The sequence below is a fragment of the Desmodus rotundus genome, chromosome 10 (assembly GCF_022682495.2).
Source record: "Desmodus rotundus isolate HL8 chromosome 10, HLdesRot8A.1, whole genome shotgun sequence".
NCBI classification, from domain to species: Eukaryota; Metazoa; Chordata; class Mammalia; order Chiroptera; family Phyllostomidae; genus Desmodus; species Desmodus rotundus.
The window spans coordinates 82832115-82846913 of record NC_071396.1 but is presented as its reverse complement, the minus strand read 5'-3'; the positions used below and the strand labels follow the sequence as shown (position 1 = coordinate 82846913).

The 14799-nt window shown below is 37.4% G+C and overlaps 1 protein-coding gene across 2 annotated transcripts in view; it reads right to left on the bottom strand.

The window, feature by feature from the left end:
• Positions 1–14332, bottom strand: part of DSG3 (desmoglein 3) — a 29733-nt gene extending 15401 nt beyond the window's left edge. For both annotated transcript variants that reach the window (XM_045187856.2, XM_045187855.3), the window contains exons 1-8: positions 14193–14332; positions 6148–6183; positions 5513–5641; positions 4457–4612; positions 3867–4011; positions 3075–3241; positions 2098–2226; positions 1617–1802 (exon numbers count right to left, since the gene is read on the bottom strand). In XM_045187856.2, coding sequence (XP_045043791.2) covers positions 1617–1802; positions 2098–2226; positions 3075–3241; positions 3867–4011; positions 4457–4612; positions 5513–5641; positions 6148–6183; positions 14193–14240 — 996 coding nt within the window. In that variant the 5' untranslated portion in view covers positions 14241–14332. The remainder of the gene's footprint in view (positions 1–1616; positions 1803–2097; positions 2227–3074; positions 3242–3866; positions 4012–4456; positions 4613–5512; positions 5642–6147; positions 6184–14192) is intronic.
• Between the last annotated feature and the right edge of the window lie 467 nt (positions 14333–14799).

The window sequence follows — 14799 nt, the reverse complement described above, 5'->3', positions numbered from 1 at the left end:
GTGGAGAGGAAGAGAAAAATGTGTAAATAGATCATTATGATACAAGGGGAAGTGACAACAGAGCTTATAGAGTCTGTGTGAAAGCGAGTGAATATTTGTCCTTGAGAGAGTCAGGAAAGCTTTCTGAGAGGCTTTCACGTGAGCTGAGCGTTGAGGGATGAGTAGTTACTCAGGCAGAGGTGAGAGTGCCTGCCGACGCCAGAGTTACACAAGGTGGTGCGGAGTGGGCTGGCTGCCAATGGTGAGAGGCCTCGCCTGAGGAGGTGAACCTCATCTTAAAGGCGAGCAGGTGGTCATTAACCCTGGATGCCTATTACCGTCTCCTGAGGAGCCTTTAAGAATCTCCACCGGGGCTTCCCACAGACCAAGGGAACCAGCTGTTCTCATGGTCCCACTGGCTAGGAAAAGCGGGTGGTTCAATGAGCAGTCAGAATTGAGGGCTACTTTTACAGCCAGTGGAGAATGAGAAAAAGCTTTAAAGGGGAGAGTCACTGGTCCCAACTGGTTTTAAGAAAAACATGGTAGTGGACTGGTTTGGCAGCAGAACAAAGGGAGGTGGCAACAGGGAGGTGGGGACATCTATGGGGGAGATGGTGGTCACAAGGAGGGAAGAGGCAAGGCCACACTACAGCACAGGCCAGAAGCAGGGAGACCAGGGCCGTATTTTGAGGGCAGGCTCTAGGGCAGAATTTGATGACTGGCTGTAAGTTGTGAGGAAACGCCACAATGAAAGGATAAAGCCCAGGTTTCTAGTTTGTGAAACTGGGTGACAAAGAATGCAGGAGACAGGGAATATCTCATTCTCAGGCACTCTTGGGAATTTATGACAAAACTCTTGCAACTGAGGTTGGCTATAGCCCAGTCTTTCATGACTTCCGGCAATCCGGTATTCCAGCAATCTCCTTGTTAAGGGAATATTATGGTTCTTTTACTCTGCTGGACTCCAGAAATTAAAGAAAGAAGCTTCCACATGTCCAACATCCTGTGCCAGTGAATGCCCCACATAGCGGTTATTTTTTCTAGTCTATTCAATATCCAGAAATATTCTTGTTTATTCCAGTTCATGGTGTGTGAGTGTGAATGTGGGGTGTTTGCTGTAGCCAAGCATGTTACATGGAAATGTTACTCAATTACTCATTTTCCATCTTGCAGATTTAGTTATACATTCCCATTGTCTAGGAAAACTTGTCTCTTTTCCCTCTTGATGACTGTAGCTAATCCATTTAAAATAAATTGACAAATTCAAAAGCCACAATTCTATGTATCTGTATCAGTTCCTAACTTCAAATGTAAAGAGGAAATGAGATTAAGTCAAAAAACATATTTTACTTTCTTGTGCTTAAACCAGGCATACCAATAAGTATATGAATGTTAGTGTGTTTGTGTGAACTGCAGACAGAATGAGCTTGGAAGGAAATAAATCACCTCGTTAAAAAGGCTGGCTTTAATTAATGGGGCTATGTGTGTGTTTTTAAAAATCTGATCTAGTTTTATGTGCCCTCTAAGTTTTCTATAAAGAAGTGGCATTTTAAAAAAAGTGCATAAAGTTTACTTGTAGAAATAATCATTTTGGCTAATAGAGAATATTTTTGCTGCTGAGGGAAATCAGGCTTTACCTTAACCACCTTCAGGATGCCTTCGTTAGTTCTGGGATCAGTTTGTATTTCAAACCAATTCCCTTCGTTTCCAGAGGTGAAAAAATACACCGCAAGCCAATTATCTGTGAACTCTTCATCCAAATCTATTACTTGAAAGCGAAGCAACTCAGAACTTAAAGTATTTTCCTCAATATGTGCTGAATACTGAAAAGGAGAGAAGCAGAACTTAAGATTCCATGTCAAAAATATCCAATGTCAGGCTTTATCAAAAGGAATTATATTTATTCTGAATGGTATTAATCATTAATTCTCAAATTTTGTATTGCCTCCTTTAGTAACTGTATTATAGTTACTAAATTCTTGTTTCACAAAAACTTATTTTTTTAAAGAAAAGCGCAGGGAACTTAGATAGAAGCCAACAAGCAGGCAAATGCTGAATTAGGGTGGAAAAGTATATAATAAAAATACGTAATTATTCTTGATGTAGTAAAGGGCGTACCTGAAATTCTCTGAACATTGGGAAATTATCATTGACGTCTTTCACTTTGATACTACTTTCACACTGGCTTGACAGTCCTTCTCCATCTCGGTCTGCACCGCTCACAATGAGATGATAGCTGCTAACTTGCTAAATTCGGAGTAAAGAAAGAAAAGTAATTAATCCCTAGTGCCAAGAGTATGAATGACAACTACTTGCTAGGTGAGTAAGGAGGGGAAAATATTCAAGTTCATGGTTTATTGGATCACGTGTACTGTTTGCCCTCTATCATAGAGGAGGTGTGTGGGGCTCTGGATGGTTGGGTGGCAGTTTCTAAGGGACTAGAACAGGTTTTCTCTTGGGAGCTTCTCAGGGAAAGAAAGTACACTTAGAACAAAAATGGGTGACGATGACGGTGGGATGCTTGTCTGAGAGAAACTCACAGAGTTTTCCTGTGGGTCTCTTCAGAAGATCATTTTTATAAAGAGTAATTCGGAGTATGATGGGGTAGTGTATGGTGATGGAGATGTGGCAGTAGGATGATAGGGAAGGGAGAGGAAGGAGACTCTTTAGTGTTCTGAATGCAGGGTGTTAAATGAAAAGAAGTCAGGAGAAAGTGTGACATCAGAGATGTCTTTTTTCCAGATAGAAATGTCTCCCTTCCTTTATGAAATCTCCTTTTCCCCCATCACAGGAGGAATTAGTCCCAGTTGGTCTTTGTCCATGTATGCCATTGCCTTCTGTTACTCTACCACTTCAATGCCCACTGGTGGACTGATACTTGTGTATTGAGGTACAATTGATTGTGCACGTGCTACGTACACAAACCACCCCACTGGAATCACGTTAGAATGCAAACAATCTCCCCAGATTGCCCGCTTGAGTACTGGGAACCTCTCTTTCTTTCTCCTTTCACTCTCAGGTAAAACAGACGCACCTCTTTTGGCTTTCTTAAATAACACCCTTTACTGTTAAATGCTCCCAAAGGCCTTGCTTACCTCTCGATCAAGAGAATTGGTCAAAGTTCGGACTTCCCCAGAGTGTCTGCTGAGGAGGAACATGGGATTGCCCGCGGGTTCTTGAGAGACAATTTTGAAGGCAATTTTAGAGTTCAAATTGTTTGGCTCATCTGCATCCGTGGCATTTAGTATCATCACCAGTGAGTCTAGGAATGCAGAAGTTTGTGACAGAATATTATGTTCACGTTAAATATCCAACACAGTTCAAATTAATCTTTGTTTTTTAAGATCTTATAAATATGTATGCTCTACAAATACTCCATGTCGCCTACTGTCTATTTTCATGAGGCACAACTGCATTACCTTCCATAAAAATCCTCTAGTTCTCCTTCAGCCTTGGCTTTGTTGGGGTTGAAAGTATTTTCTGTGTTGTTTTTTCCCTTGATGGATGGCCTTGTGATTCTCCCTTTTCCCCAAATTATCCAAATAATGGGAGTGTGTCTCTGACCCTGATAATCTAAAAAGGCCCTGCTGATGCATCCAGGCTACCTAAGGCCACGTCTTCAGCTTTGTGACTGCTGGGTACCCATGTTACTCGTATGTATAGGATAAAATACTTTGAACTCATAACAGAACCACACCTAGAAAGGCAATGGCAGTGAATAATTTACGACAAACATTAGAAAGAAGATTCTGGTTATCGTGATGTGTTTTTCTGGAAAGCTGATGAAACTCAGAACACATTAGCTTATAAAAATGATGTACTGTAGTGATACCTGTATATGAAAAACAAAAGGAATTTGCAGTCCTAAGTTCTGTAAAAGGACTTACTTGCAGGGCTATTTTCTTCAATTTCACCCATGAATATACTTTGGGAAAACACTGGAGGGTTGTCATTGATATCTAAAATTTTGACCGTTAATATAAGTGGTTTCTCTACTTCTTTTCCTTGAGCAGTTAGAGCATGACATATGATCTAGAAAAAAAAGGGAAAATATTAATTGTCATTCAACAAACTTAATTTTTATACTTGGGCCTGTCATGGCATGTATAGAACCTTTGGGCAAAGGAGAAAAATATTTCCCCGAAGAGTAGACAAAGTAGGAAAATGTACCCACTCTGGGCAGACCCATTGGGCTAGTTGCCCCTTCCTCCAGGCTGATACTGACTGCAGGCGGGGTGAAGCTCTTGGCACACTGCATGTTTGAGTTTGGTGCTCGCTCATGTACCTCCTGGTGTATTCCTTCAGGGGCGTGGCCGTAAGTGGAGGCTGTTTGTCGAGGGACTCATATTGTTCTTTGTTGGTAGACTGATTTATGCACTGATCTCTCCTCTAAATTAACCAGTACAAGAGTATCATCTCCGAAAACCATGGTTCATGAGGGGGGGGAAAGGATACCAGTGTTGAAAACATTACTTACGTTGAAGCTTGGGGTTTTCTCACGATCAACTATGGATGTTATGTTAATTTCTCCAGTATTTGGGTTAACAACAAAGATTCCCAAAGGGGGCTGATCAATTCCTCTTCCAGAAATTCGGTAGAAAATGGTCTGCTGGGCTTGGAAATCTGAAGTAATCTGCAGCCAAAAATACCCAGAATGTTCAGGTGATCATCACTCAGGCCTTTTCCTTCCCCTCTTTTCCTCCACCTCTATTGTCTTCAGTCATCTGGTCATTTTAATCACTCTTTCTGACACTGTGCTGCTCACTTTTTACCTTGATAGATACTAGAAATGTGACATAAATTCCACTTGTTAGCATGGACCAATATGAGTTAATCATTTTGGCTTTAGCATATTTGCTTAGAGCGTGGCCACCATGGTGATATTAGAAGGTTGAGAGAAAGTCAAAGACACGTAATATTGACAAGGGTACTTCTGAATGCTCCCTTTTAACATTAAAAAAAGACATTTATTTTAGTTCAAATAGGGAGAGCTGGAGAGAAAAAAGGGAAAGAGATTATATAGTAAGTGCTAAAAATGTGTATTAAAATGTATTGATTTTTATTATTATAATTTTTTAAAGTTTTTTAAGATGGAAAATTTCAAATATATATAGTTAGAATAGTATAATAAACCCAATATATTTTTTCACCCAGCTCCAAAAATTAAGAATAGATGTTTAATTCAATGGTAACTCCCAACCATTTTTCAACTGTCTTATCCATATATATATATATATATATATATATATATATATATTCCTATTTGCTAGTATCTGGATCTAAATAAGCCTTATCCATTGAAATTGGTCCATGTGTCTTTTAATTATTTTTTATTACTCTAGGGTCATAGTTCCTTCATCTTTCTATCTTTATTATTATTATTGAGGCTTTTTTGGTTGTAGACATAAGGTTATTTGTTCTGTGGACTCTCCAGTCTGTCTGCATTGTGCTAATTGAAATTGCCATATTATTTTAATTTACGTCTAATGTATTTATTCGAAAAACTCACACTGCCCCTGTTCATATGACTTACTGTGGCAATTGGGTTTCTTTTCGAGTTGTCTTCTTCTTCTCTGCAGGGTCTTGCAAATTTCACCCATTCACGTTTATATCTCCTTTTGGCTTGTATTGCTGTTCCATTTTCTCCATGTTGCCCTTTTGTCTTATGTGAAAAGGGATTCTGTTTTATTATGTACATTGTTGGACATTTTTGCTTTGCGAATTGATTATAGACACATAGGTTAAGGAGCCCCTATGTTTCAAGACATCTAAGACTCTTGAAGTTGATCTAAGTTGATCTACCTCACACTTTGTCAAAGAAGAAACATTAAATAACTAAAGCAATTACAAAGCTGTGTGATTTTTAACATAGCATTGCCATCTTTTATATAGTTCCCAGTGTCTAATTATTCTGGGCACATGGGGCCTGTTTAATTAAAGCCTGTTGACTTAAGATAAGAAGAAACAGTGCACAAGGCAAACTACATTAATAACATCTATTCCTTGCTGGTATTTAAACTTTATTGGGTTAGTTGTCAGAATTTTAATTTATTTTCACAATTAAATTGTTAACTTAAAACATTTAATATTTTTTTCCTTCCCTGAACATAGTTTTAATTTTTAAACAAAACTATTATTTTAATTACAAAAAAACTTTTCATACTTTACCTTTATTCTCAATTCTCCATGAACCAATACAACCACCTGCAGACATTTAAATAAAATCAAATTAATGTGAGTTTTTCTAATAACACTAACTACATAAGGTAATAATCCTGATATTCACATTCTGCTGTTCATATTATAGTTTCTATTTGGAAAAAAAGTAGATTTGGAAAAACAATATTCAAAGGGTAAAATCCTCAGAATAAAATAAAATGCTCTCAATATAAACAAGTTCTTCCAGTTCTTTAGTCTGACTACAGAATTTTAAAGATATACAGAAGAATATGTTGGATTTTGAAAATCTATTCCTAACAGCCTGTTGTAGCAACCAGACATTTCAAGTCTGGCTGTTTTATAAATACTTCCCAGGAGATATGGAAATTATTGCTTTGGCAAACAATGGCAATCATCATTGTGATAAACTCCAGCAAGTTCTGTAGACGATTATTAAAAACCACGACCTTCCTAGTACAAAGGCAATCCGGTAGTAGTTAGCTGCAGGGTATGGTGTTTTTATTTTTATTTTTTTAGCTGTTCAAGAGTGGTCATATGGAATGGAACTAGTCTGGTTTAGAGAATGGAACATTACAAGTGGGATATGCTATTCCAGTCGCAAGTACAGTTTGCAGTGGGACACAGATCTGCTCATCGCTGCTCTATTCAATTTAAATATTGAGCTTAATTGACTTACTCATCTGAAAATATTAAATGAGGACGAAATGTGAGGGTAGGCAGGCTAGGGTCTTTACTTTCTCAAGAGCACACGGGACCTTCATCTTTGTCACTTTCCATCTTGTTTTCTGCCTAGAATGCATTCTTCTTTCCCCTTCCCCCACTTCAATATCACTCACCCTTTAAGATCAGTTCTTCAGGTTCTAACAACGTCCATGAAACTGTCTTTACTGATGCTTTTTTCCGGTGTACAACACACACTCTGAACCATGCCATTTAGCCCATAGGGCTTGCCGTAATTTACTGTTTCTTATTGTTTCATGTGCATTGTACTGCTAAACCAAGAGAATTGTAAACTTTCCAGATCAGTGCGTCTATATTATTATTTTTTTTTTTTTGCAACCCTTTCCCTATCTGTCCCTCAGCAGATGTTTCACAATTATTTGCTGATTTGCTGATCACCTGATCGGAGGAAAATCTGCCAGGCAAAAGATTGTGAAAAATAAATCAGAAAGAAAATGAAAGTAATAATAGTAGCTGGTGTTTATTATGGTTTTCTGTCATTTGAGCTTTATATTTCTTATCTCACTCAATACTTAGAGCAGCCTTCGGAAGGACGGTCTATTATTATAACCCCTGTTTTATGGACAAAGAGAATGAGTCCTTTGCCCCAGAGTACAGACCTAGCAGAGCCAGAATTTGAACCTTGGCAACCTGACTCCCTTCTGCATTGGATTCTAACCAAAGTGGGCATAAATGAACAAATAAAATATTTGTGGTAGACAGAACGTTTTATAATAGTCAATTAGGATTTTTTTCCTGGCAAAGGCTGGGGGTTACTCCTAAAACAATATAGATTAATTATATTGTTTGTTTTGGAAAATTATAATAAAGAAGTAAGTCCCAGTCTGAACCAAAGGAGTAATTATATCAGACATAGGATACCAGCAGTTTTCCATCCTAAAAATTTCATTGAAATCTTTATCTCCAAAGACGCATATTCAAATTGTCAGAATAAGAACCATTACATATTGTCATAACAGGTCTCAAAATGATTTTATAGCTTTGATGATCTTTATTAAACATGAGCTTTGTGGGAGAGAAGGCCAGAGCAATGTAGTAATTGCACTACTCCTTTCTCAGGGAAGGGATCATTGACCAGACATGCTTCTTTTTACAGAAAACTGGGAAGAGTCATCCAGAAAATATGAATCCTGTTTGTACTAGCCCCACAGAGAGTGGTTCGTTAATAGACACTGAAGTACAATTTCTGTTTTCCTGGGAGGCATAGGAAGGACAAACCTGAAATTATGGAGGGTGAACATTGCAGACGGTTGTATCTTATTTGTTCAATCTTTTCGTAGATTGAGAGTTCTTAGAGAAGTTCTTAGGTCTGAAACTTTTTCTCATTCTCTATTTTAAAATCAAGAATGTTCCCTCATTTTAGAAAGTATTATGAAAATATGATTATTTTTGCTCTTCTAGGAATATGGGGTCGTTAATAAAAAACACTTCTCAATTTTGAGATGCTCTTTAGACATTTAGAAATATAATTGTAGCCTTACATTGTTTAGAATAGTCTTTTTAAAAACGTGATTATTTTAGTTAATACTTATCTGTGGCTACTTAATTATTATAGTTAGTTTACTAATCTAATTATTCTCAACATTTAATAACTATTTCAGTAGTTCCCTGACACTATACATCAACTAAGTTGTCTCTGTAGGTGGCCTGCATTGGAAATACCAATGTGGAGAAAGCACTTCTTATCTTGAGAATTCCTATACTTTTCTTTCTTCCTTTGTTCCCTGGTTATTTTGATATATTCGAATATATGGTTTTTAAGGCGTTGAATGGCATAAACTCCTTAGTATGGATGAGAATCAGAGATATTTTATTGAAATCAAATCAGATTACTACATTAACAAAATAACATGAAATAAACTTATTTGCTATCCAAATGCCCTATGTGCTAGTTAAAAAGTACATAGTTATATCATAAAGGTTGTACTGAATATGGTAGATACACAATAAATCCTTTTTAAGGATATGGGTGACTAGATTTTTAAAATCCACTTATAATAACAACAGCTACTTAGTTTGGCTTTAATTCTGTTTGGAGTTCAAGCTTCAGTGTGGGGAGGGGTAGACTGCTGGACTATGCATTAGATTCATGGAGCCGGTCCCAGCTGGCCTCAGGCACAGCACCTCTTCTCATCACTGAGATGGGTGTAGAGAGGACCTCACTCACTTCCGTCTGGGAAATTTGAAGAATGAATTAGGTAATTCAAATAAATCATTCCAATTTTTAAACATGATTTTGTACTTAATTATTTTTGGAAAACAAGTCATGCAATCTATATAGGTTGGTGATAGCATTTTTGTAATTGGTTAGATGCAATGATTATTAATGTGTCAGGTCATAGAGGTCATTCAGTACATCTTTGATTAATAAATTATGTAGGTACAATTCAGAAGAAATGAATGATTTCTTTGATAATATCTAATTATCCATCTATCCTCTTTAAAATGAAAATTTAACCCCCTCCTCAAAATTCTAATAAACTTTGTATTGATCAAGGCAAATTTCTTACCTGAACAAAAATGGTATGTTTATTTCCTTGGAAATTCTTATTTAATTTAGAAAAGTTCAATTTCACTAACTGAATTTCAGAGTATACTCAATTAATTTAGAAAGTTAAACCTTGTATCATGATAGAGTTGCTAATAAAAACAGATACCCATGGATATTCTCAAATGCTTATTTTAAATGCTGTATAAGTTGCAGTCAACATAGTAATACACAGTTAGACCCTGGAGCCTGAATCCCTGAATTACAACCCAGTCTCGTGATGGACCATCTGTGTAACTTGGAAACATTACTTAATCTTTCAGTTTCCTCATCTGTAAAATAGGGATCATAATTCTATTTACTTTGTAGTCTTCTTGTGAGGATTAATGAATTAATAGGTGTAAAGCTCATAGATGAGTCCTAGCCCACAGTATGTGCTTAGTAAGTGTTAATCACTTCTGTCACCAAACTTGAAAAAAAGATATAAAAGAGCCACTTTGATGTGAAGTGACCTCTTCTTATTACACTCGCATCAAGGCACATAAGAACTTTCCCTTTCTGGAGCACCGGAGGAGACAAGAACCTGTTCTCCTCTGTACAGTTGTGCGGTTTGCTCCTTGCACAGCCCCAGGGAGAGCTGTTCACATTGTACTTTATGTGACTGCCTCTCTGGCAGTGCACGGCCTGCCAACTGCACAGTCACCGTGCAAGAAAAATGTGTGAATTAGACAGACTCAATTATTCAGAGTATTCTTATAGATAGTGACCAATTGCCTATATACTTTTCTTGTGATGAACTTCCCAAAGCAAGCCCTCACCTTGGGCAATCAGATTGAATCTTAACTGGAAAGAAGAACCAAAGGCTAGAGGTTTATGGGAAGCCTACTGGGTACTGAGTGTTCTGGTTCCAAATGAAAATCAGTTTCAGGTCTTAGGTAAGCGGGAGGTGGTTCCTGGTAGAAGTAATTACATCTTTCCTGACTTCTGCTAAGTCGGGCAGGGTTGGCCAGCATCGCTTGGCAAGGTTATTCCGATTCTGGCTCTTAACTTTGAGGAAGGATCAGGAGGAAATTGATTTTCCTACATTTACTAGCACTATAGACCAGATTGTTTCATCCATCAAGAAAAGGAAAGATACTGCAAAGATTTTCCTTCTGTTAAAAATTTGGGCCATTTAGCCTACAGTTTGCTTCCTAAAAGTTTTCTTTTTGTGTCTTCTATAGAAGACAGTGGTTGAAGATAGTGTCACTGTATTTAGAGCACATTCTGCCAGAACCTGATATTTAAACTACTTGTCTCTCTTTTTTCCCCAGCCCTGCCACTACTGACTTTAAAACACCGTGCTTTGGAGATATTTGGATCCCAGACATGTCTACTAGCTTTGCAATGAGTGCATTTTATATAATATAAAACATAAAATGAAAAAGCTTATCGTCCAGATGGTCATAGGAGTGCTATGTGACAAATTGTGTTCCATGTTGTGTTCCATGTTCCATGGACTATGAACAATGGGTCCTTTGAAGACAAACATTGTTTTCAAAAGGTTAAATCTCTGAAGATAAACATTTTTCAATTACAAATCCTTTCCCCCCAATGTATATTTTGTATTGCACAAAAGGGATCAAACTAAAACAGGAAATGGATACATAATAGAAATGCAAAATATTAAGATGTTATCAAGAATCATCCTAATTACTAAAATATTACAAATGATACCTCTTAGAGCCTTAGCAGGCACTATATTTTCAAAGCACATTTTTGCACACTGTTTTATTCTCACTGTGGCCACTTCAATGTAGGCAGGGGGCTATGATTATTCTTATTTGACAGTTGCGGAAATGAGGCCAGAGTGAGTCAGTAGTACAGGCGTAGACAGCAGCCTGTGACTTTGTTACTATATCTCACCTCTGTGGCCAACCCTTGTGTGGTCACAGGATGGTGGAATTAGTTCAAAACCTCCAAACACGTCTTCCAACTTTCAGACTCCACCCTTCCACAACAAAAGATGTGCATGCTCACTAGACAATGCTTTTAAAACATTGCTTTTTTCCCATCACCCCACTGTTTCGAAACTCTGGGTGGTTCTCCACTTCTGAAAGGATTCCATTAGCCTTCACAGAATGTACTTTCAGTATGGCCCTCATCTGCTTTTCTAACTCATGTGCAGATTCCTCAACGCAAACTCTCATTCCAGCCAAACCAGGGTGTCCCTTTCCCCTAGCAAATGTCATAATCGCATCTGCCTTTGCTCACGTTGGTTTGGCAAGGGCAGATAGCTCCTGTTGGCCCATCCATACTTATCAAATCTTACCTAGTCCCTGGAGCCTCGTCTGCCTACATCACTGCAGACTGATACTACCTTCCAATAATGGCATTAAAGTAGACCAGCACCGTCTAATGGAAGTATAGTGAGAATCACATATATAATTTTAAATTTTCTAATAGTCATATTGAAAAAGATTTTAAAAGGTAAAATTAATTTTAACATACATCCCATCTAAAAGACACAAAATACTATCATTTCAATATGTCAGCAATGTAAAAATTATTAATGACATATTTTCCATTTTTTTCATACAAAGTCCTCAAAATATGATGCGTATTTTACACTTAACAGCACATCTCAATTCAAACCAATCTCATTTCAAGTGATTAATAACTGCATGTGGCTAGTGGCTGCCATTTTGGACAGAACAGGTCCAGACCACTCAGTTTAACAATTCTGTGTAAAGTTATATTGTGTGTTAAAATAGCTTACGTACATGTTTGCATGTAAAATTTTCTTGAGGGGAGGGAGTTATTGTTTAGAGAGGCATTATTCAATTATTCATTTATCCATTCTTCCAACAATTGTTACTATAAGACAGACATTATGGTGGACACTGGGGATACGAACGTGAGTGAAACAGCTTTCAGTATGAGGATCTCACAGTCACTCTCGAACCAGGGGGATAATTAGCATGATATACCTCAAAGTAGAGAAAGAGCTCCCCTGAGCTTGCAGGGGTCCAATTTTATGTCCTTATGACGATACAATTCTGACACCCACTGCCTCTTATCTCCTAGCTTCCCAAGTTGGTCATTGGTGTGGATGTCTAGGTTATTAGGCTACCTGTGGTTTGGTTTGGGAATGACCATCTGAAAACATGGGAAAGTCATACAACTGTCACATTTATGTTACAATTCTTTTGGGTCAAATAAATACATTAGAGAACCAAAACAATTACAGTTGACCTTTGAACAACATGGAAATTCTTTTTAATAAACACCACAAATGTATTTTCTCTTCCTTATGATTTCTTAATAATGTTTTCTTTTCTTTAACTTTATTGTAAAAATACAGTTGATAGTATATTACATACAAAGTATGTATTAATTGTTTATGTTATTAGTAAGGTTACGAGTAGTTAAGTTTTGGGGAAGTCAAAAGTTATAAATGGGGCCCAGGCAGGTGTGGCTCAGGGGATTGAGTGCCAGCCTGAGAACCAAAGGGTCACGGGTTCGATTCCCAGTCAGGACACATGCCTGGGTTTCAGGCCAGCTCCCCAGCAGGGGGTGTGCAAGAGGCAACCACACATTGATGTTTCTCTTCCTCTCTTTCTCCCTCCATTCCACTCTCTAAAAATAATTAAATAAAATCTTTTAAAAAAAGTTATACATGGGTTTTTGACTGCGTGGGGGTCAATGCCCCCCTAACCTATTACCATGTTGTTCAAGGGTCAGCTGTAATTATATTGTCTTAATAGAAACAGACTCTAACAGAAAATATAATACTAATTTTCTGCTTGAACATTATCATGAGAGGGACGTTTGGGAATCTCTCTGGCTCACAAGCAGCTGATTCTAATTTTATACACATTTAAATTTTAGAAAGCTCTTTCTTGAGATGTATCTCCCTATAACTTTTTGAAGTCCAAATGTCTCAATTTTATAGAGAGGTGAGGAAAATTGATGTCTCGGCTAACCTAGTTTATTATTGCTAAAGTAGGGAATCAGTATTAGAAATTTAAAAATTTTTCACTCATGGCATTTGCAAGTATTTTGATATCTTCATGTAACTGGTATATTGTGACTTTTTTTCCTTCACCGAATGACAGACACCAAAAAGAACAAACTAGTTTGTAACATCCAGACTGTGCTTTGCTCTCTGGATTCCACGTCTCTTTTAGATAAAAAGAGTTCTACCCAATGGGTATCACTTCCTCAGAAAAGTATCTTATAAAACGTTGTATGTATTTTCCTCCCGAAGGCTGAATATGTTTTGCACATAATGACTAAACATAAACCGTTTTCTTAATAACCCTCTCAACTTCTCTGGAGTCAAACATTGCTTTGATTTTAATTCAACGGTACTTGACTGTTTTAAAAACATGCCAGGTGTCAAGACCAGGCATGTATAGTTCTTAGCCACATGCTTAACAGATACATAACCTTGGAAAAACCACCTGGTTTTCTTTTATGCGTTTTGGCTTGTGTATTAAACAGATGAATAAAAACATTACTTTGAAGAAAGTGAAGGTATTGTGAAAAATAGATCTGAGATCAGGCTATTTGATTCACTAACTAAAGAAATGCTAAATGGCAACTTTCAAATTAATTTTTCTCTGGTTTATTTTTGCATGTAAAATACATTTTAAAAAAATGAAAGGAAGAGATTGGTAATCTTTACAATTGTCTTTTAAAATGTTTATTTCCACGGCACTCTTTTAGACTTTGCAATAAGGATTCAACAATCAAATATGATGCTCTCTTGGTTGGGAAACAGGGAAAGTTTGTGATTATTAGAAGAAAAAGTAGGACTTACCATTAAAAAGACCAGAGCCCCTGTGGTTCTGAAAAGCAGTGAAGTCATTGTCTCCGTCTCCTGCTGAGCAAATCCCTGGGAGCTGCTGCCTCAGTCCTTCCACCCCTCCGCACAGGTCTCTGCTGTCTTCACGAGTCTACTGACGGCCTGTTATGCGGTTCCTCCCCACCCTAACCCAAGGATTGGTCTCACCAGCAACGCTTGAATCACTTTTGCTTCCAGGTAAAAACTTAGACACACCTCAATTCCTAAAGCAATGAAATCCTTTGTTGAAAGCTGAAGGAGTTCACAGGCTAAAGACCGTGTTTAATGGGAAGGTACCAGATGAATAATAAACTAATCATGGTGTGGCTGTGCACAAGCTAGCCCTGACTACACTGAGAAAGAATCCACTTGGCTTCTTCTCAGGGTTTCAATTAAAACTGAAAAGCAGAACAAAACACAAAAATCCCCCAAAACCTAATTGGTAGAGGAGCATTTATTTTTAGGCTGTCTGTATGTGGGTAGATCTAAAGTGAAGCAAAAGGTAGGTGTTATATAGTAATATATTTTATTGAAATAAGTACAAATCTGAAGGAAAAAACCACCACATCAAGCAACTATTAAT